This window comes from Gymnodraco acuticeps, unplaced genomic scaffold, assembly GCF_902827175.1.
Source record: "Gymnodraco acuticeps unplaced genomic scaffold, fGymAcu1.1, whole genome shotgun sequence".
Lineage (NCBI taxonomy): Eukaryota > Metazoa > Chordata > Actinopteri > Perciformes > Bathydraconidae > Gymnodraco > Gymnodraco acuticeps.
Window position 1 is genome coordinate 3,197,971 of NW_022990441.1, and position 22,253 is coordinate 3,220,223.

The 22,253-nt window shown below is 45.1% G+C and overlaps 1 protein-coding gene across 6 annotated transcripts in view; it reads left to right on the forward strand.

Annotated features, from left to right (window-relative positions):
- The window catches only part of kmt2a (lysine (K)-specific methyltransferase 2A), a 48,833-nt gene that overhangs the window by 2,398 nt on the left and 24,182 nt on the right, over window positions 1-22,253 (forward strand). For 5 of the 6 annotated variants that reach the window (XM_034225665.1, XM_034225666.1, XM_034225669.1 and 2 more), the window contains exons 2-11: window positions 10,100-10,172; window positions 13,021-16,367; window positions 16,952-17,129; window positions 18,359-18,587; window positions 18,715-19,448; window positions 19,552-19,625; window positions 19,739-19,975; window positions 20,085-20,231; window positions 21,288-21,386; window positions 21,698-21,818. In XM_034225665.1, coding sequence (XP_034081556.1) covers window positions 10,100-10,172; window positions 13,021-16,367; window positions 16,952-17,129; window positions 18,359-18,587; window positions 18,715-19,448; window positions 19,552-19,625; window positions 19,739-19,975; window positions 20,085-20,231; window positions 21,288-21,386; window positions 21,698-21,818 — 5,239 coding nt within the window. The remainder of the gene's footprint in view (window positions 1-10,099; window positions 10,173-13,020; window positions 16,368-16,951; window positions 17,130-18,358; window positions 18,588-18,714; window positions 19,449-19,551; window positions 19,626-19,738; window positions 19,976-20,084; window positions 20,232-21,287; window positions 21,387-21,697; window positions 21,819-22,253) is intronic. The other variant, XM_034225667.1, reaches the window with a different exon arrangement.

A 22,253-nucleotide genomic window follows, 5' to 3' on the forward strand; every position in this document is an offset into this window, starting at 1 on the left:
GACTTAAAATATCAATTGTGTGTTAAAATAAACTTCTTTGAAAGACTGAAAATGAGTGAGATTAACAGTATTTGGATTGTGTGTACACAAAGACATTACAATCCAGTGCAACTTCAATGATATAAACATTTCAGACACAGCATGTGGATTTCCTTGATTTTTTTACATGCATGTGTGTTTTACATCCCATGATATTTCAGATAAACATTAATGTTACGTGAAACATCACCTGTTTAATGAATTGCTTTTTAAGTTTCTAAAGAGTCCTGCCTTTCCATCCTGCAGTGAATGAGAGTTAAGCAGTATTTTGGATGTAAGGAGACAGACTGGGCCATTGAATCCCCATGGAACCTGAAACCTATGGGAGTTGCAGACACAGCATGGTGATTTTATTGATGGGCAGTGTGGTGTCTGTCTGACCAGAGCAGAGCAGGATTGTTCAGGCTCACTGCAGCCTGCTGAGCCCACAGGGCGACCCTGAACAGAGCGCCAGCCGGACACTTGGCCACCCCTCCTTCTTCCATGCAGGAAGAAAGACCCAAATCCACTTCAGACAAACGCAACCCCGTCTGAGAGGCAGAGCAACTTTTCTTCTGACAGCTGCCACTTTGGAATGGATTACTAAGCCTATTGGGGTGGCTCAAAGGGGTGCTTGTCGGCTGTAGCTGTCTAAATGAAGGCATTTGTTAGCTTTTGTATGTGTGTAGGGAATTCATTTTCTTGATCCGGCCAAATTGGCGTTGCTTTTTTTTGGTGCTGCGTGAAGTCCATGTCGATTTTTTTTGCAAATGTGACCTTATCACCCCTACCATCAAAACCTCAACTCCCACTCACTGTCCACCTCATCAGAGTTTTCCTCATTTTCCCTTTTTGTTCTTGGTCCATTAAATCATGCCTTCTGCTGCATGTATTCCACTCACAGATTATTACCAATGTTTAATCGCTCATACAAAAGTGCTGCTGAATAGATGGTTAAACCCAATCATCTCTGTGCCTCACTGGTTTGAGAGAAATAGTGTGTTTGAGCGGAAGGGGCTTCAGTCCAGCAGGTGTTTGGCCTATTTAAATGGAACCCCCCTCATCCTTTTCTCCCCACCCGCTTACCCATCCCCGAGACAGCGTGTGGATTGGAGCAGGAAGCTTTGTGTCTGCTTTTATTCTAGCTCTCACAAAGTGCGGGCGGCTGAAAGAGCACAGGCAGGGATATCAAAGAGTGTGGGGCGACCCCCCTCTTTCCAACGGGACAACGCTGGGAGGAGAATTAGTCACAGACCCTCCCATCCATGGCTTTATTCGGCAACAGCAGAATGCTTTAGGAGTTGCCTGACTGGGAGAAAGGCGGCAATTGTGTTGTCTTTCTTACTCTTTGTGTGTGTGTGTGTGTGTGTGTGTTAGGGGTAGGAGTGTCCCTCAGACTTTATACCCCTTTTTGCACTCAGGAGTAGGCGTGACTTCTTTGTCTTTAGTTTGATTAGAACTTCAATTCAAGCTGCTTGCATGGGTGGGTAGGAGGGGTTGTGTATTTCTGCCAGCCTGTGTTAGTGTATTTGTTTGTTGGTGTGTGTGTGTCTCCGTGCGTGAGAACTAGAGAGAAACCGTGTGCACGTGCCACTGCCAATCAGTCTGTTTGTCTTTGTCCGTTGACTGTCCTACGGTGTAGCAAGAGGAGTCATCTTGCCTTGGAGGGTGTTTGTTTTGGTCTATGTGCTGTTGAGCAAATGTGAACATTTTACACTTATTGTTTGGACACTTGAAAAAACAAATGTCCACCTTTTGCTGTGGGCTGACAGGGCTCACAAAGTAGTGCAACTGTTTGTTTCATCTAGTAAAGGAAACAAGATGTTCTGAGAAGTGTCTTTCACACACATGCCTTTTGGCATTACTCATATTTGCATAGTTGTATCTAGTTAGAGGTATTCTTGGAAGTCCTCTGTGGCCTTTCTTAGAAATGTGTCATCAGAGGGGCATATAGGAGTATTTGCTCATCGCCAATTTACATTACACGAAGGGATGATGCATCGGTGTGTACGCTGAATTCAAGAGGAAATATTTCAGGAATGTGTACGGAAAATGTTGTTTTCAGACTACAAAGGATTCTTAAGATGTTCTCTTACATCCTCCACTCAGTCTGAGTCACATTCACCTCAACCCTTTCCTCCTCCTGTTTTGTCAAAGTAGAAAAACCTCAACATTTTAAATCAATTTAGCCCTTTTTATTGTTATACTGTAATATAAGATTTCATCACAGTAGTTCATTTTGTGTTATGTTTTAATGTTCTGAAAATGCAGATACCACTGTTCTGTTTGCGTAAAAAGGTAACTTTCTTTTACTAAGATGTATGCATTAATGGTTTGTTCTTTATTCTATTATAGTATAATTGGGATGGTGATTCATAAATGGAAACTTTGAAAAAAGTGGATCACACTATCATCCGTTTACAAGGGGGGATCTGAGGCTTGGGGTGTGTGAGGCAGTTTGGTTGTGGGTGAGGCAGGTGTCGCATACAGTAACTGCTGGGCCTGGGTTTCCAGTCAAACTCAAACAATGTCATTACATCGTGTCTTGTACAGTCATTTATGTTGGCCCTAACCTCGTTTCCATACAGTTATGTTTTGTGTACAAACCCCCTAATTCTTATCACAAGAAAATGCATCTCTTTACGGATTATGAATATTTTCCTGGAGCACTAGAGAGACGGAAATGCATGAAAGTTAAATGTAATAATAACTTTTCTTAATGTTGCCAGTGAAGGTACTGTAGTAAGGTATTGCTAATTAGCTGCAATAGTATTGCAGCGGAAATGGTCGGCTGATTACGATAAGAGTTTTTTTTTGGTTTATAAACTTGGTTTTATCTGCTTCCGTTATTTGGTCAGTTTTTAATCCCATGAGCATCTGCATGTTAGAGCTGTATGCACATACCTTTTCTAATGAAGACTAACTGTGGTTGTTACTGTAAATGAGTCTTAATCTATCAAAGTCTTATATTCCGTCATTAAAAATGAAGTTGCATTTCAGAAAACAACTTGTTAAGCAAAAAGTAACTCTTAGGTTAAAGCAGGGGTGTCAAACTCAACTTCATCAGCATTAAGGTTGCAGTCAAAGGGCCGGTTGTAACTTTAAGATATATAAAATAATGTATTATATTACATTATTGCCTCTGCATTGGATTATTATCGGATAGGGGAATAACTTCATAATTAACTACATCTGAAAGCAGAAGTCTAGGGCAAATAATTGCAACTCTCTTCAGTGAGCATGTCACAAAATGATTTAAAAAGAAAGGCCAAATTCTAAGAAAAGTCAAATTTTGAAAAAAGTGTCAAATTCTAAGAAAAAGGCATATTTGAGATGCATTGTGGGACATGTAGTTTATGGGCAACTTGCTTCTGTAAATCGGCATGTAACCGTAAAATAAACATATTATATTCTTTGCAAGCTCTTGTGGGGCCGCATGAAGTTAAGTCACGGGCCGGATTTGGCCTCCGGGCCTTAAGTTTGACACCCCTGGGTTAAAGCAAGGATAATGGATAATAATAATCCTGAATCTGGAAAAACGATTTGCCTATAACCAGTTTGATTTCTCCTAAATATTATCTTGAAAGACAGTAAAAGTCCTGTTAGTGAGAAAATGCTGTGAAACGTTATATAGATTCACATCCGTCTCAAACCTTCAGGGACAGTCCCTGACTTCTGCATCATGTGCTAATTTGGCTTCCACAATGACTCCGATCAGTTTACTTTTATTAATCTTTTAGTGATTTAAATAAAGTATTTTTTACATTGATCAGTAACATGAGATGGGACAAATCAGCAGGAGGTGAAACAGCTCAGGGTTTCATGCTGAGACTGACAGCAAATTAAGAAGAACCACTTGAACAATTTTTGCAAAAATAGAAAGGAGCAAAGAGAAACTGTGGGCCTTAAGTAACCTTTTTAACCCGCAAGGAAAGGGAAGTACATGAACCTTGCTAGTGTACTACAGTGTTTACTTCTTAAAGTTCCCTCCCTGTGTCTGCCCTACAGCTCATGGTGACCCTGGTGTTTCACACGCTGCTGCTCTGTGCTCAGCAGCCAGTGGGCGGGGTGGAAGCGCGCGAGCAAGCAATGAGTGACTGGCTGAATATGTGTTGGGAGCATGGCAGGGAAGGAAAGAGGAGGCTTGTAGTGTGTGGGAGGCCTGTTTAGATTGGGATTTGGCAAGCTTCTGCATGAGCATGTTGAAACCCCAAACCCCTTTCATCCTCAATGCTCCCAGGAGACGACTGCGCTTCCTCTGTTGTTGATGGTGCATGTGGTCAAGATGCTGCTTCCTTGTCTCTTTTCCTCCTCTCCACCCTCCTCCCACAGTCCTCCTCCTCTTTTCACTCATGTTTGCCTCGCCTGTGCTCCCCTCCCCCGCATCCTCACTCCTATGTTCTGCTTGTTTACATCTTGCTGTGCAGTTCACGCGCAGGGTATGCAGGTTTTTTTCTTCCTCCAACCGTGTGGCACGTGTAGTTGACAGATTCAGGAGGTACATGTGCGCATACATGCTGTGATGTCATTGACGGTTACTCGCACTATTACAGCGAGTCAGAGCTGGCCATTGGTACTCCGCCCCCCTCCACTCTGCAACAACACCAACCAAGAGCAGAAGCTTGCTCGGAGAGGAGGGGATGCTGGTAGTATATTGAGGAGAGGGGAGGAGAGAGAGGCCTAAGGAGATGAGGAGTAGTGGATGCTGACATCAGTATTGCCTGCCAGTATAAACAGGACTGTCTGTTATTGTTTGTTTATATGTACAACAGATGAAACAGGCAGCTTTGTAGCACACATTATTGGTTTTAATATGTATTAATTAGATTCCAAAGTGAGCGTGTTTCAGACACATTTAAGAATCAATTATTCACATTACAATGCGTGTAAGTCGTAGCTGGTACAAATCAGTTTGCATGTACACACACTTGCATGGACTACACTTTGGATAGCAGCTGCTCTACAAACTGGGCCAACGAGACCTCCACTGCATCCCCACACGCTTCTATAAATAAAGATGAAATGACATGCTCACCTCCACTCTTAAACACACACTGATTGCAAGCAGGATCAGCATACTAAAGATTTTGAATCATCCTCCAGTGGTTTCTCTGTTGCATATTTCAAAGCTTTACTGAAGTATGAGAAGAACGATGGAGTCACTGTACATACCACTTTTACAAAAAATGTTCCCCCACCATCATCAAAATTAGGTATACTTTAGAAATTGAAATGTCAAGTGCAACTCATGTTGCATTTGTTTTTGGAGTATAGCATTTCAAACCGGAGAGACGTGATGTAAGGAATACATATTTATTGTTACACGTCATATGAATGAAATGATTGCCATGATAATACGACAGGAGAATGGAATGGTGTTTGGCGATTAGGCCCCGGTTTGCAGGATAATCATTCAGGAGGGAAATAACCGCTCCGAAGAAACCCCCAAAGAAGTGAAGTATGACATACTGAGCTGTAATGAGTTTCTTACCTTGTGGGCTGACTGCGGTGATCTATGGATGAAATGAGAGATTAAACAATCGGCCGGAATCACTGCCGGGTTTACTGTACATCATAAGATGCTGACCCAAAGGTCGACGGCCGGAATCAGCGCCGGACTTACGAGAACACTACCACTAAACAACGGCCGGAATCACTGCCGGGCTTACTGTACATCATAACCCCCTAATCGCACCAGGAGCGTCTGCGCTGCGGCGTGCTGCGACCTCCTCCTGCGTCCTAACCCACCAGGCGCGTTTCAAAACGTTGCGTCTTGTGTGCAGCCTCGCAGTTGTTGGATGAACATTCCACTTCCTGCCTGCGCCGCGCTGCGCCGCGTCAAAAATAGGATTCATCCTATATTTTAGAAATTCCTTGCGGCGAGGAGCTTCTGGGACGCTTCGAGCCGCGGCGCAGTGTGTCTGGTGGAATAGCACCCATTGACTAGAGTGGCCGCGATCGCTAAAAACGCCGCAGCGCAACGCAGCGCAACGCAGCGCAACGCAGCGCAACGCAGCGCAACGCAGCGCAACGCAGCGCAACGCAGCGCAGACGCTCCTGGTGGGATTAGGGGGTAAGATGCTTGACCCGAGAGCCGACGGCCGGAATCAGTGCCGGGCTTACGTACTACCACTAAACAACGGCCGGAATCGCTGCCGGGCTTACTGTACATCATAAGATGCTGACCCGGAGGCCGACGGCCGGGATCAGCGCCGGGCTTACGTGAACACTACCACTAAACATTGCCGACATGATGGTCGATGACCTGCGATGCAGGGTTAAACATACACAGATGAACACTACCACTAAAATGCATAAATACCAGGTAAGAGAGATCTTGGATGGCCGTCTGGTTGTTGTAGGGATGAGGAATAATTACCTTGATTGCGGCAGGGTTGCTGCACCTATCCTGGACGAAGCCCTGAAATGCTATTAAGACACCACCACCAGTTATATGCATGTTTACCATAGGTAAACTGGAGAGATCTTGGATTGCCGGCACAAGCCGATGTCCGGGCGAAGAGGGAGATGTAGACAATGTAATGCAGCTGTTAGCTTGAATACAATGATACATGAATGTCATACCCTGGCTTATCGTAAGCCATGTGAACATGAAACCAAAATATAAATGAGTGCAATATGCGCAGCATAAAATGATGTATGCTTAGGTAAATACTGAAACATGACTCATGATATGGGACTAGCTTAATTAGCAGTTTAATTACGCCACGGTGAGACATAGATGCACTTGATTGGGTGATTAGACTGTCTTCTATCATCTTACATGAACTTCTCTTTCTCCCTGAAAGAAACCCCCCAGAACCACGGATGGGGCAGCATCCGTGAATAAAAAAAACAAAGAAGACTCATTGAGTGTCTGAGTGAGTAGATACGGCCGCTGCTAATGTGTGGCGTTAATGGGGGTAGGGGGGGGGGATGGTTCGAAAGATTATTTGCCACGTGGTTCCTGGCGTGAGGTAGTGGCAAAGCTGCGGTTGCGCCTGGGGCATACAGACCTCGGATGAGCGTCCTTGCAGAAACTGCAGATGTGGAGGAATGTACAATATGGGTGGGAGCAGACGTTTTCGTTAAAGTTGTGACAAATCTTCTCGTCTTGCCTATGCTGCTCCTGACGGCTTTGACTATTATTCCCGGAAAACGGCGTGGGAAAGACTCTAGGCCCGGAGAGAGGCACTGAAGGGCAGAAAGGGGAGGTGTGGCCCTGCGCCCCACAGCTGTTTTTTTTTTTTAACGAAATAAATAACTCCGTTTCCTCTAATCATTAACCCATGTTTGTATAATTTAGTTAACTCCGTGTGTTGCTGCTAGCATACATAACACCTGACGTGGAAACGTTACTTGTGGATGGGGCTACAGAGCTGCTAGACAGTCGAAAACGGTGCATTCCTCCGTCTGAATGTGCTGCACTTTTGATAAATGTTTAGACAAATTGCTAAACTCTTATTGCACTTTTGGCAACGAGCATTCTCCACGTCGAGACGGGTAAAGTTTAACCACACCTCGGAGCGCGTTCTCTCCGCCACCTCCGCAGTGTGCTCCGGTGCATGTAGCAGCTGCTTGTGTGTAAACTGCCCCGCCCCCTCGCACACAGACGGGGGAGAGAGATCTCGTCTGATCGAAAATACATCATAGACGCATTTGTTTGTCTTTTGCATATTAGAAATGAGTTGGCGCCATTCATTTCAGGTAACGCTGTGTTGAAGCTTGAAACTGCGTTAGTTACTGAGCATTGTAATGGGTAGTAATTACCCGGACTGCATTAGTAATGCAAGTAATACGTTACTGAAACTCCATACTGTAACACCCAACACTGCCTGGAACTCACCTTACCCTGAACTAAAGGTAGCAATGCATCGTATTGAACTTCCTGTCGGCTCCCAGACCGTAGTCGAGGAAACGGGGGGGATGACTCTCTGTCGTCTCCCAGGGCAGAAGCAACACGCTTCGGGTTCAATAACCCATTTTATCGGAAAGACTGGAGAGAGGCGAGCTCTTCTTGGGAGGTCGTTGCATTTATTTAGCTCTTCTGTTTCGCAAGATCACAGACCTTCCTTTTTCTGCTGCCTCGTTTATTTCTAGAAAACATGTATACCGCTCGGTCTACCATACCCACGCTCACATGCACGCGCCACACCCCTCTCTTAAAGGGGTAGCGATCTCGCTCTGCATGACCCAAATGTCATAACAATATAACGAAACATCTCGTGAATTTGTTGCAACTGCCTCTTGCCAGCGCTACCCTGACGCCTGTTTTAGAGGTGAGGAGCAGGAGGAAGTAGCTTCAATGGGATGTAGCTTGAGCCCTGCCTGCCTGCCTGCAGGAGGGGTTGTGGTTGAAGCCAGAATGGGTAAAGCTTCGCATGCGATGAGGACCCGTTCCGCGTGAAGCCGGAAGCGCCGCATTTGAGCGGCCCTGATGCCAGTGATGCCCTCGAGAGACTGAAGGCGTGCGTCAATTGTTTGCGTGAAGTAGCCCATTTCCATTAAGCCGGAGGAACTTCCGTGGAGCCCGATTTCCTTGTCTTTTCCTCCCGCATCCGGGTTTGCGGGGCGGCCGGCTGGAACCGCTAGCCGACTGGGGGACGCCGCCTGTAGCTTAATCCGCAAGACTGCGGAGCTGATGAATAATGTCTGGAGCTGGGACGAAGCCCTGCTGCTGCTTGCGTGTGGTCACCTGAAATGACAACTGACAGGGAGGAAGAGCAGGCATTTAAGGAATTTAGCATGTGCAGCAATTGGCTGCTGAGGGGTGACGCCCTCGTATTTAATGAGGGGGGAGGGAGCAATAGAGTGACGTGTTAGTGGCTCATTGTTAGGTCTTCCTTATTGAACTTGCGCTAAAGCTTTCATGTGTTGGTTGTGCAAGAACATGGCACTTCATTGATTACACATCCTGTTACATCTGCCATGTGAGGTTCTCACATGCCTATTGACACACGATTAGATCCTAGGACCAGACAGATGGGCGATTAGGCTTTGTTGGTGTTTTTTTAAACATATTTGATTCCACTGAGGTGATAAGATACTATTCACACGGAGATACTTTTATGAGGAAATCTTTAAACCCCATGTGTTTCAGTGGAAAAATGTGACATGAGTGATTCATAAAAGGTCAAACTGTCAAAATATAGTATAATAAAGTATAATATCCGGCCAACTATTTGAGGAATGGACTGAATGACATTTGGTATAGACATTCTTGGTGACTGAAGCATGACTCCTCATGTCTTTGGTGATGCCCTTTAAGTGAACGTAACTAACAGGCCAGTCATTTCCTTCCGTTTGAAAAAATCTAGAACTAATGAACAGTCCTCTCAATTTCTTGGGAAATAAACCGTTGGGGTAATGTTAGGATAGTAACCAAAGTAACAGTTAAGTGTAGATGCTTTTAGAGGTTGTCAAAGCTGAGCCACATTTAAGTATAACCAATTCTTAGTTTTTACATCCATCCAAGTTTCTCACATATGATAAACCCTTTACATTTAGGCAACAGTGTTTCCTTACCTCTGGTGGTAAGCCACAAGCCTTACATGTTTGGCCTCGCGAGTGGAAAGCTCATAAGCTGATAGTTAATAAGCATTAAAACCTCATAAGACTGCTCTACAGTAAGAATATAGGCATTTTTTTCTTTCCTTTCTTTTTACTCTAGCTGTCTTTAGAGCTGTCTGTGTAAGATCAACTACCATAGCGTTTTAGTGTTCACTCAGGGAGCTGGAACGCAGTGCAACATGTTAGACACCAAGTTAGATTTGTCTTTTCGGTTGTGGTTTGAGCATCCTTTAAGTGCAAGCATGTCATCCCAAAAGCCATTGAAATGTGTGAGCACCAGAGAAAGCAAGCAGGTGAAAGTGAGATTCAGGACATCATTCTAGCCCGTAGTGTGGTTTCATTTGAGTCACTTCAAAAATGACTCAACCTTTGCATATCTGGCCAACTTCAAACTTACTTTGTGCCATGATAGATGCTGTAAATTTGACTTGTTAACCAACATTGCTTCTTCCCTGTATTTTAGCAAAATGATATGGTCGCAAAACATTCATAATCTTCTTTTTATTTCTAGGAAGAAGCATTTGGAGGATTTGCACCGGTTGCTGAGCAGGAAAGAATACAGAGCCCTTCAACACCCCCATCAGGTAAAGTGACTTTACTCTTCTCTTAAGATGCCTACGCACAAACAGGTTATTTTTGTATTTGTTTTTATTTAACCTTTATTTAACCAGATAAAAGCACTGAGATAGAATCTCATTTGCAATGCTGACCTGGCCAAGAAGGCAGCAACGTTACACAGAACACATAACACAAACATATAAAATACAGAGAACATAACTAAGAAAACAAAAGACAAAAAAGCAGTCACTACATTGTGCACATTAGGACAGTAAGAAAGGTGTACTACTTATTACTGCAAGAGCAGCTGGTGGTAAGGACCTCAGACAACTTTAATTTAAAACATGCTATTGAGACAAGTGCCGTCAGTTTGAGGCGTGATTGAAGGTCATTCCAAGAGCAAGGACCATAATAAAAAAGACTCCTTTTCCCAGCCTCAGTCCGCACAGCAGGTACCTGGAACCGTATCCAGGCACTGGATCTGAGGTTGTAAGAGTCACAAACTGGAGCAAATCTGGCACATATGTACAGTGGAAGCTTACCTAAAATGGCTTTATACATTAATAAAAACCAATACTGCATCCTACGCATAGTAAGTGAGGACCATCCAGTTAGGCTATACAGTTTGCAATGATTAGTCCTATAGGGTGCATTTGATATATATTTATAACACAGTGCAGCATGGTAGAGTGGGTCAGGTTTGGCCAAAACAGTGGGACAGGCAAATCTATAAATGGTATCACTGTAGTCCAGCTGGGATAGGAATAAGCCAGAGACCAACCTTTTACGGGATGAAGTTGAAAAACAACATTTAAGTCTGTAAAGGAAGCCAAGAGTGAATTTCAATTTCTTTGTTAGAACTTCAATATGGTATTTGAAGTTCAGATTACTGTCCAACCAAAAGCCAAGATATTTGTAGGTATCGACAAACTCAACGGAGACGCCATCAAGGGTGTCAATAGAGAGGCAAGAAGACGCTGCCTTGGGAGCAAAAAGCATTGCTTTGATTTTCTTACTGTTCAAAAGCAGTTTGGAATCAAGAGGTGCATGCTGCAGCGTGATAAAATCAGATTTTAAATTGGAAACGGCCATATCCAGAGAAGCAGCACATGAGTATACAATAGTGTCATCAGCATACATATGATAGGTAGAAAATTGCATCTGATTACAAATATTGTTTACATATAATAAAAAGAGCAAGGGCCCCAAAATAGAGCCCTGTGGAACTCCCTTCTCCAAGGTGACAGGCTCAGAGACAGTACTACCCAACCTGACGCATTGAGTACGGTCGGTTAGATAACTCTGAAACCAGCAAATGGCATTATGACCGAAACGAGACATCAACATAACATTAGACATAATGTGGTGATCTACAGTGTCAAATGCTTTGGCTAGGTCAATAAACAATGCAACACAAACAGATTTGTTATCCAAAGCAGCCTTAATATCGTCTAAGACTTTCAGACTGGCAGTCACAGTACTGTGCTTTGATCTGAATCCAGATTGCATAGGGTTAAGGATGTTGTGTGAATTTAAAAAAAGTTTTAGCTGAGTAGAAACTAGGGACTCAAGAATCTTTGATAACACAGAAAGATTTGAGATAGGACGATAGTTATTTAACTCCGTGGGATCACCAGCTTTCAAGAGGGGCGATACCAGAGCTTGCTTCCACACAGCTGGCAGTGTGTGAGTGGACAGGGAGAGATTAAAAATATCAGTTACTGGTTGTGCTATAATCTGAGCTGCAATTTTAAAAAATAACGGGTCGAGGCCGTCAGGCCCGTCAGACTTTTTAGGATCAATTGATTGCAAACCCTGTAAGACTTCAGAGACAGAGAAATAAGCTAAATCAAAAACAGGGGAGTTCATCTCTTGATTTGGGCTGTGAGTACGACCATTTAGAGAGTCATGACTTGCTCATCAAAAATGTGACCAGCCTTTTTGAAGTGAGCATTGAAAGCATTAGCCATACCATCTGAATCTGAAATAAAAGAATCACTGACCTTCAGATTTTTTGGGAAACTAGAAACCTTCTTGTTCTGAAGTGATTTAATTGTTTTCCAGAACTTAGAATGGTCATTAAAACAATCAGTGGTTAAGCTCAGATAGTAATCAGCTTTAGCTTTTTTAACAAGGGCTGAACATTCATTTCTGAGGACACGAAAAAGAAGCCAGTCATCACTAGTGTTACACTTTCTAGCTAAGGACCATTGCTTATTTCGATCATGAATTAGATCAGATAATTCTCTAGTAAACCATGGAGTGTTCCTATTCTTAACTCTGAATTTTCTAAGGGGGGCATGTCTATTAATTGTCGATAAAAAGAGATCAATAAAAAATTGGACGGCAACATCGACAGATGGAATTAACGCTATGAAGTGCCATTTAACCTCCGCCAGATCGTGTAGGAAAGCCTGCTCAGAGAAGTGTTTGAAGCAGCGCCTGAGCACAATAAGGCCCTTGGCTTTGGGCAACTTAGTGCTCCTAACGCAAGCAATAGTACAATGGTCGCTGATATCATTAGGAAAAACACCAACAGACACATACTTATGAGCTGCATTTGTTAGAATGATATCTATGAGGGTATCGTTATTGGGTTTGGCAGGGTTTATTCTAGTGGGACTATCAATAAGCTGAGTTAAGTTCAAAGAATCACAAACCTGCTTAAACTGTGAAGATGTATCCCTCAACCAGTCCCAATTTAAATCATCCAATAATATGATTGCAGAAGAAAATGTAGACAACAATTCAGTAAGGCTAGTAGTTTCATCCATGATGGCCGATGGAGGCCTATAACAGCCAATAACAGTGAGAGGAGATTTTAAATATGACATGCTTACTAAATGGCCTCTGTTTGTTCTCTGTTTTGATCAGATACCCCACCCATACAGGAAAAGAAGCCTAGAGGACGTCCCCCACGGGCCCTGTCTACCCTGAAATGTGCTGCAAGTCTACCTTCCTCCTCGTCCCTTCCCTCTCCCACACAGGCAAAACCTGATGGCCCTGAAAGGCCAGCTGAGAAGGTAAAAAGGCTGCCTGGGAGGCCACCTGGCACTGGGGAAAAGAGAAGAGGTCGACCTCCGTCTTCAAGTAGCAAGAAAGCTTGGAGTGCAGGCGGCCATGCAGCAGGGGAGGAGAGTAGAGCAGCTGGGTCTGAGCTGGGCATGGACACAGAGGAGGAGAAGGACAGAAAGGGCTCTGCCCAGCCACATGACACAGAGGCAAAGCTCCCCAAAGGTGGGCGGGGTGAATCCAAAGTTACAAACCTGAAGAGGCTGAGTGCAACCAAACTCGCCCCTCTCAAGTCACGGCTAAAGACTTTGCCTGGTGTACCCAGACGCAGACGCGGGCGACCGCCCTCAGCTGAACGTCTGAAAGCTGAAGCAGCTGCTGCTGCGGCACAGCTGTCTACCTCCATTGAATATGGAGAAGGTAAACAGAAGGCCTTTAGAGGGGATAGAGGCACAGAAACACACGCTCCTCACGAGCCCATGCTGAGGAATGTGGGTGATGCTGAGCACCAGGACTCTTCCAATCCATCTGCCTCCCCGTCTCCCTCCAAGCCAGGCAAGACAGTGGGCCTCAGAAAAAGCCCCCGCCATAGAAAGCCTGTCAGGATTGTCCCCTCTTCAAAACGCACTGATGCAACCATTGCCAAACAGCTGCTGCAACGCGCTAAGAAAGGAGCGCAGAAGCGTCTGGAGAAAGAAGCTGTAACCATCGGGGGGAATGGGAGAGGAACTATTGACACTGGCATCAGGAAGACGCAGCTGAAGAACATTAGGCAGTTCATCATGCCTGTGGTCAGCACCGTCTCTCTTCGCATCATCAAAACCCCCAAGCGCTTCATTGAAGATGAGGGCAACTTTGGAACGCCACCACCCCAAATGAAGATAGCACGGTTAGAAGCAGCCGCCTCATCTGTCTCCGCCTCTGCCCAACCCACCTCCACCCCCTCCTCTACACCGTCTCCTGCACTGGTCTCACCCACACCTGCTTCTACGAGCAGCGGCACCACAGCTCCCATTGACTCCCTCCCCCCTCCTCCACCTCCTGCCCCGATCCCCGCTGTTCCATCAGTATCCGCTAGTCTGCTCAACAGCAACACCAACAATGGCGCCAACGGGCGGTTTAGCAGCAGTGCGGCGTCTTGCGGCTCCAGTGCTGTGTCGCAGCACTCCTCCCAGCTTTCCTCTGCAGAGTCTTCCAGGTCCAGCAGCCCCAGTTTGGATGATTCATCGTGCGACTCCCAGGCTTCTGAGGCCACACAAGCTTTGTCAGAGCAAGAGGATCACTCTCCCTCCTCCCAGGGCGAGAGAGAGGCCACCCGTTTACACAGCTCACGGCCTCCCTCTCCGCCCTCTGAGCCGGAGCCGGAGCGGGAGCGCGTGAGGATGGAGAGGAGTCGACGAGGGCGGAGAGGACAGCTGATGGGCCGGGGGAGTCAGATCCAGAGGGTGAGAGAGCCTCTAACCGCTGGGGCTAAAAAACCCATCATCAGCCCACCAACAGGAGTGCTGTTGTCCTCTTCTTCACTTGTAAATTCCCAGCAAGCTTCATCCACAGCCTCCTCGTCTTCTTCACCTCCGCCTCCCCCTCTCCTCTCCCCTCCACAGCCTCCCCAGTCAACTTCCTCCAATACAGCTGCAATCGGTGAACACCACTCGCAGTCCCCCTGGATGACTCATCCCATGCCTCAATTCATGTCTGGACCGTCAGTGCTGTCCAGCTTGTCAGACAAACGAAACCGCTCGATTTTGAGAGAACCCACCTTCCGCTGGACGTCCCTGTCCCACCCTGAGCAGCAGTACTTTTCCTCAGCTAAATATGCCAAGGAAGGCCTCATCCGCAAGCCTATATTTGACAACTTCCGCCCCCCGCCTCTCACACTTGAAGACGTCGGGCTGTTGCCCCAAGGAGTGAGTGGAGCAGGGGGAGCTGCTCCAGTGGTGTTCCCCGCACAAGGCAGCGGAGCAGGAACAGGGACTCGACTATTTGCCCCTCATCACTCACACACCCACCACCAACATCCCTCTTCATCCCGCTTCGATGCTCCACAACAGAAGCGGAGCCCGTTGCTTCGTGCTCCACGGTTCACACCCAGCGAGGCCCACTCTCGAATCTTTGAGTCTGTTACCCTTCACTCATCTTCTGGAAGCAGCCCTGGCTCTCTCTCGCCGCACCAGACGTCCTCGAGCTCCCACAGAAGCTCGCGGCGCAGGAGGCGGCTCATCTCTCTAACACCACGCAGTCACCCACGGTCTCCTTCCCACTCAATGACCAGACGCAGCAGCCATGGAGGCCCGATATCTATGGGGAAAGGTTCCTCTGAGATGTCTGCGCTGTCAGGCTCCGTCTCCTGTAGTAACCCCAGCTCTTTGCCAGGGGTTTCTGCAAGTTCACTAGCCACTAGTGCCTTAACTCCTCCTCCTTTCAGCACCTTCTCCACAGTATCAATGGGTCTGGCCCCACAAGGGACACCTGATAGCAGGAGAGGGGCTGCCGGGAACGCGCCTCCTTTGTCAACCACATCATCCACTTCTTCCCCTCTTTTCCCTCTCTTTCCTTCCAGTGCCCAGGACACAGGGCGAGGAGCTGGGAAAGGAGGTAAAGAAAAATGTATTTCTGCTCCCCAGGAACCTGCTTCAAAGGACAAAGAAAGGGATTCCGAGAAAAACCGAGAGAAGGAGAAAGAAAATAAGAGGGAAGGGAGAAAGGATTTGGAGAAGAGAAGTAAGGTTTCTTCACCCGATGGCTCCCCCAATGCACCTTCCAGCCTGTTTACTGTTGATGGGAGGGACGAAGATGCTCTTTTATATATTGCTCCCAAAAAGGCTCCAGGTAGAAGAAAGTCTACGTCAGTTGACACGGTTTCTGACACTGCTTCCTCAGAGGTGCGCGTGCCCCATTCCACTGTTCCTATCTCCATTGCTAAAGGACGTCTATCCAAGAAAGTCAGACCCTCTGAGAAAGGAGTAGAGGTGGAGGAAGAGGATAAGGAGAAAGAAAAACAAAGTGTTCCTAGCCAGCAGACAGCAAACCTTCCAGGGCAGCCAGGCAGACAACAGCTCCCTGTCTCCTCTCTAGGATCAATGTTGGCACAAGCAGAGAAACAGCCTGTGACCGACAAGCGTGTAGTTAGACTACTAAGAGAGGCCAAAGCCCAGCTCTTCGAGATAAAGAAGAATAAGCTGAAGCCTGCAGAGCCGATGAAGGGCCAGGTCAGTTTCTCTGTTCATGTCTTGCTGTTATAGTGATTGTGTCTCCTCAACAAAGCTTCTCTGTTTATCTCGTTCTCATCATAATGCCAAAAGCAAGTGACTTTACACGATGCTATGAATAATCTGTGTTTGTACTCAAAGTGAAACTTGATAATAGGAAAGTCCCACAGAGGGGGTTACTCAAGGGGAATTCTGTAGCCTCATACATTATGCAGAAAGCAGCATGGGTTGTTCTGTTTAAAGTATTTTCCAGAATATACTCATCTAATCTAAACATTAGATAATTATAGGCAGTATTCGCACGTTTTCAAGAAAAGAAAAATTCCCTGTCCCAGTTGACTCATGGCCTCGACTTTGTATCGCCTCTGTCAGCTCATTATTATCATCATCATCCTCATCATCATCATCCTCATTATTGAGAAAGAGTTTTATTTAGTTAGGTGAATCACTCACAACAAATTAAAATGACATCCTAAGGACATAAACAGAATGTCGATTTGTTGCATTGCACATTTGTGGTGGTGTATGTGTCTATTTTTTGATATGAGGAAGTTTCTTACTTTTGTTGTGCTACTTGTGTGCAGAGTCAAGAGAGTGACTCTTCAGAGGCCTCGGTCCGGGGTCCACGCATCAAGCATGTATGTCGTCGTGCAGCTGTGGCTCTTGGCCGTAACCGGGCAGTGTTCCCTGACGACATGCCCACCCTTAGTGCCTTGCCCTGGGAGGAGAGAGAGAAGATCCTATCTTCCATGGGGAATGATGGTGAGGCACACTCAACTTCATTCTTATTTGACCTGCATGTGGATAACTGTGGGCTGTGACCCTTTGGCTTTTTTTTAATAGACATTTAATTTTTTTGTTTCAAACAATAATACAGTCAAATATATCTTTCAGTATCATTCACATTTTCAGTTATAATAATACAGTACAATATATCTTTCAGTCACATTTTCAGTTTTTCCAGTTGTATCAATAGAATCCTTAATAGGTTTCAAGTATTAGTCAACCAGTATCAGAGTACCACTCCAGGGCTAAAAAAAGAATGTGTAATAAAGATGGCCTACCTTAGAAAATAGACCCTTTGGCTTTTATATAAAACACTTCATATAATGACAGTACAGGAAAACATTTTAAAGATTTGAAATTATAAAAATGAAAACCAAACTACAAATTTGCAGGATTATGACTTTAATTGTCATATTTATTAGGGTATTTGGTAGTGTGCTGTTTTTTAAAGGTTTAATGTTAGGCACGATTATTGACTTACAGAACTGTCTGAGTGTTTGTTATTTAAGACCCAACACCTGCGTGAGTTCTGAAACGTTGTGCAGCATGCCATGCAGTGATGACAGGCTTATCACAAGAGCAGAGATATCCACTCATCAATCAGAACACAAGTACACAGTGAAGTGGTGATGGAGCGAACAGAGCTTGGCTGCCCCGTTCCTGTTATTTTGACTGCTTTCATGCCATGTAGGAACATGTGAGTTGCTGTCAGGCCAGAGGACCTGATGTCAGTGACATCTCAATAGCTCAGTTATATATTGTGTTACAAAGTAGATGCATTAAATAATATGTTTTAAATTGAATTATTTCTACCCGTTGAAACTTTTGCTATGGATTACTTTAAAAAAAAAACGAACACATAAAAGCCTAGTTTTTGTCTAGCTCAATTTAGCTTTAGCCAATGAGGTGTCCATTGACCAAGGATACAAGTGTATCCTAAAGGCAATGATTGAAAATATTAAGAGCCTTAATACTTTCTTTAGAATTGTTAAATTACCAGCTGAATCAGTTGTGTTTTTTTCTCCAAAATTGTAAAATTGTCATGCTTATATGTGCTTGGCAACAATCTAGGAATAACTTTTCTTTCTGGCTTTTTCTGACAGGTCTTAAGACTTTTCAGTATCTAATCCCTATTGAGTAGAGTATATCCTGTACAATCTTATGTCAGTAATGATGTTCTATTTGTGATCTCTCCTTTATTATAGACAAGTCATCAGTAGCAGGCTCCGAGGAGGCCGAGCCGCAGTCCCCTCCCACAAAGCCACGGGAGACGCGGCAGAAATCTGTTCAAGACGCTCCTCCCAAGAAGGGCCGCCGGTCGCGCCGCTGTGGTCAATGCTCAGGCTGCCAAGTTCCAGAGGATTGTGGTGTCTGTACCAACTGTCTCGACAAGCCTAAATTTGGAGGACGAAACATCAAAAAGCAGTGCTGCAAGTGAGTCATAGATCATGATCTGTTTGTCACAATAGATTATTACAATGTTTAACCAAGTTTTCATAACCAATTGATTTATAATTGCATTTTAAAGAAAATAAAAGTTACATTTTGTCACTCTATTCAGGATGAGGAAGTGTCAGAACTTACAGTGGATGCCCTCGAAGATGTTTCTTCAGAAGCAAGGCAAAGGCAAGAAAGACAAGAAAAAGAACAAATTGTCTGAGAAGAAGGAGGCTCTCAATCCGGTGAAGGGTCCGATCTCAGAGTCTGGCCCTAAGCCCCCGCCTGCACCACCAAAGGAGGAACCTCCCCGCAAAAAGAGTGACACTCCCCCACTCAAGCTGGCAGAGGAGAAGTCGAGACAGCAGTCGTTGTCAAAGCAGTCGTCTCCAGCCCTCGCATCTTCCCCCGCCCCCCTCGACCCCCCCCAAGCGCTCAGCACAGTCCCAGCCCAGTCCCAGTCTCCTGCCCCGACACCAGACTCCAAACCGCCCTCAGTCACGAGCAGCGTCTCCACCAAGAAGGGAAACAAACCGCAGCAGTCTGTCCCGACCTCTTCCTCCTCGTCATCGTCATCCTCCTCTTCCACTTCATCGTCTTCTTCATCCTCATCATCTTCTTCCTCGTCATCTTCAGCCCAGAATTCCCCCTCACAGTCGACGCAATCTCATCAACAACTACAGCAACAACAACTACAGCAACAACAACAACAACAGCAACAACAACAACGGCCTATCACCAGTCAGGCACCTTCAAAAAAAGAGGCTTCACCCAAGATTCCTCTGAGCGAGCTCAAGAAGAAGCCTCAGCAGCAATCATCACAACAGCAGAGCTCAACTACAACCATGTCAGATACAGGTGGATAAAATGTGCACCCTTATGTCCTATAGTAAAGGTAAAATAAATATATAGTTTATACTTTACTGTATTCTTACATTTATGTCCTGTTTCTTTTGCATAGTTGAATCAAAGCCGTTGAAGAAGCCAACTTCTCGACCTATTCCTCCATCACCTAAACAGAGACCAAAAGACAAGGTAAACAGTAGTCACTTGTATTTTATATATTTTTCCTTTTCACATATGTGGAATGCTCACCTATAATATTCACCCTCCTCTCTCACTCTCCTCTTGTCTAATAACACGAATAGCCGCTGACCACTAAACCCACCAGCAGCAGTACTTTAAACTGGCTAAGCACTCCCTCGACTAGGGGCCAGGCGAAGTCCAGAGCGCCCTGCGACGGAGTGCATCGTATCAGAGTGGATTTCAAGAGGGACCATGATGTGGAGAAGGTGTGGGAGGCTGGCGGCCTCAGCCTGCTCAGCTCTGTGCCTGTCACACCCCGGGTGCTCTGCTTCTTATGTGCAAGCAGCGGGAATGTTGAGGTAAAAAAACGATTTGCTAATGCTAATAATTCCATCTGTATCCTACCGGTGTCTGTATTTATCACCCATCCTTTCTCTATTTGTTGTTTCTCTCTTCTCCTCTATCTAGTTTGTCTTCTGCCAGGTATGCTGTGAACCGTTCCATCTTTTTTGCCTGGGGGAGTCAGAGCGGCCCCTCCAGGAGCAGTTTGAGAACTGGTGTTGTCGACGGTGCAGGTTCTGCCAAGCCTGTGGACGGCAGCATCAGAAAACTAAAGTAAGCCCTTCTGTTCAGTGTTGTTTGTTTAGTTATACACTAAAATGCTACATATGAAGTGAAAGTGTGCAAAGCCTGGACAATCTTCCCTTGAAGGAAACCGGCTAGCCTTGCCAGCAGTCAGCACTTAATCAGCTTATTTGATTCCTGCCATGATATAATCATTCAATTCAAGTACTGTGTAATTTGTGCATGATGTGAGATGATATTTGAAGTCCCATTTGAAGGGGCCCTGTGGAGTTTCTGCCTTAGCTGTCTATGTTATCTTTAACATTATACAGCACAGGGGGGCAAAACGGCATTTCCTGACTTTGCTGGTGCATTTCTGTGTTTCTCTGCGTGTTACCGCCACCTGCACATCAGGGAAGTGGTGTAAAACCATTGGCAGGATGTGTGTCAACTGAATGTAGATTCAAGTGCACCAGCGTTCAAGTGGACGAAAAAAGAAAAAAAACAGGAACACAATAAAAACAATATTGCTACATAGGGGCAACCTTTGATGTGCCTTGAATATTAAGCAAAACAATTTCAGTTTCATAGAGAGAAAGTCTCATGAAACAATTGTAAACCTGTCCATGTCTTTTTTTCATTTTGGTACGCATGGATGGGTATTTGTGTGGAAGTAGAAAAGAAAAAAGCTGTGTGTGTCGCTAATTGTGTCGAGCCAAATCCAAAAACATGATTGCACTTAAGTTGCTGTCTTAAACCTGACGAGTTCCATACAGCTCCCACTAAAGCTTCCTCCTAAAGCCTTAGATAATCTCATGGTCCATGACGCCCGCTTATGAATGTGGCTCTCAATAAACACATAGTTCGAGCTCTGAGTATCATGCTACCACATTATTATGACTTGAGAACACTGTTATGTTGAATCTAGCTCATAACACCGCTGATTGGCTAAGGTGAATGCTACCATTCCAGGTCAGTAAAAGGTGACGTATTTGTATCTAATTCCTGTCACCAGAACTGTTTTGTTTGTTGTTCATGGACGGTAAAATGTTCGCCTCATTTGCTATTTTTACAATCCCATCTCACTTTTGGCCTCTGTCATTGTAGCAGCAGCTGCTGGAGTGTGATAAGTGCCGTAACAGCTACCACCCAGAGTGCCTGGGTCCCAACCACCCAACCAGACCCACCAAGAAGAAGAGAGTCTGGGTATGGATACACACCACTCTTCCTTTAGACTCCTCTCATCTTTATGTAACTGTAACAGTTACACCAGTGTCTGACCAAACTTTTGCAGTATGCTGACACATTTCTCTCTTACCTTTTGTTCACACATTTCTCCAAACTCTCACAACAGTGTTGCTTACATTCATGGCACCCTCTCACAGGCAGCGTCTATGAAAACATTGTACTCCTCAGTCCTCACAGTGTCACTTTCACACCATTCCTGCTCTTTACACAACTGCATGCCGGATTTGTCCATGTTGTCACCACCTTATTTATGTGTTCCTTCTTTACAGGTGTGCACCAAGTGTGTGCGTTGTAAGAGTTGTGGAGCCACTAAACCTGGGAAGTCCTCGGATGCCCAGTGGTCACATGACTTCTCCATGTGTCATGACTGTGCCAAACTCTTTGCTAAAGGTAAGTGACAAACATGCAGAGCCCAAAAGGCTGTTCATGCTTAAAGGGGACCTATCATGCAAAATGCACTTTGTGATGTCTTTTATACATAAATATGTGTTCCCGTTGCGTCGGGGAACTCAAGCAGCGTCAGAAAATAAAACCCTCTCTCTTTTCCTCCGTACCCAAATCTTTTAAAAACGGGTGTACAACAAGCGGATACAGATTCCATCCGAACTGACGTCAATTCGGCGACAGACCCACAGAAAGTTGCTATCAGAAACAATGCCTGACGTGTTTTGGACGTCTTTGTTTACATTAGCAAGCCTCGCTAACACTCAGAGCTAACCTGTACTGAACAGCACATGTGTTTAAAAAGCAGGAAATAAAAAAGGAACTCACCATGTGATAAACCCGCAAGGGAAAAAGCATTTGAGCTCCATACTGTTTCAGGAT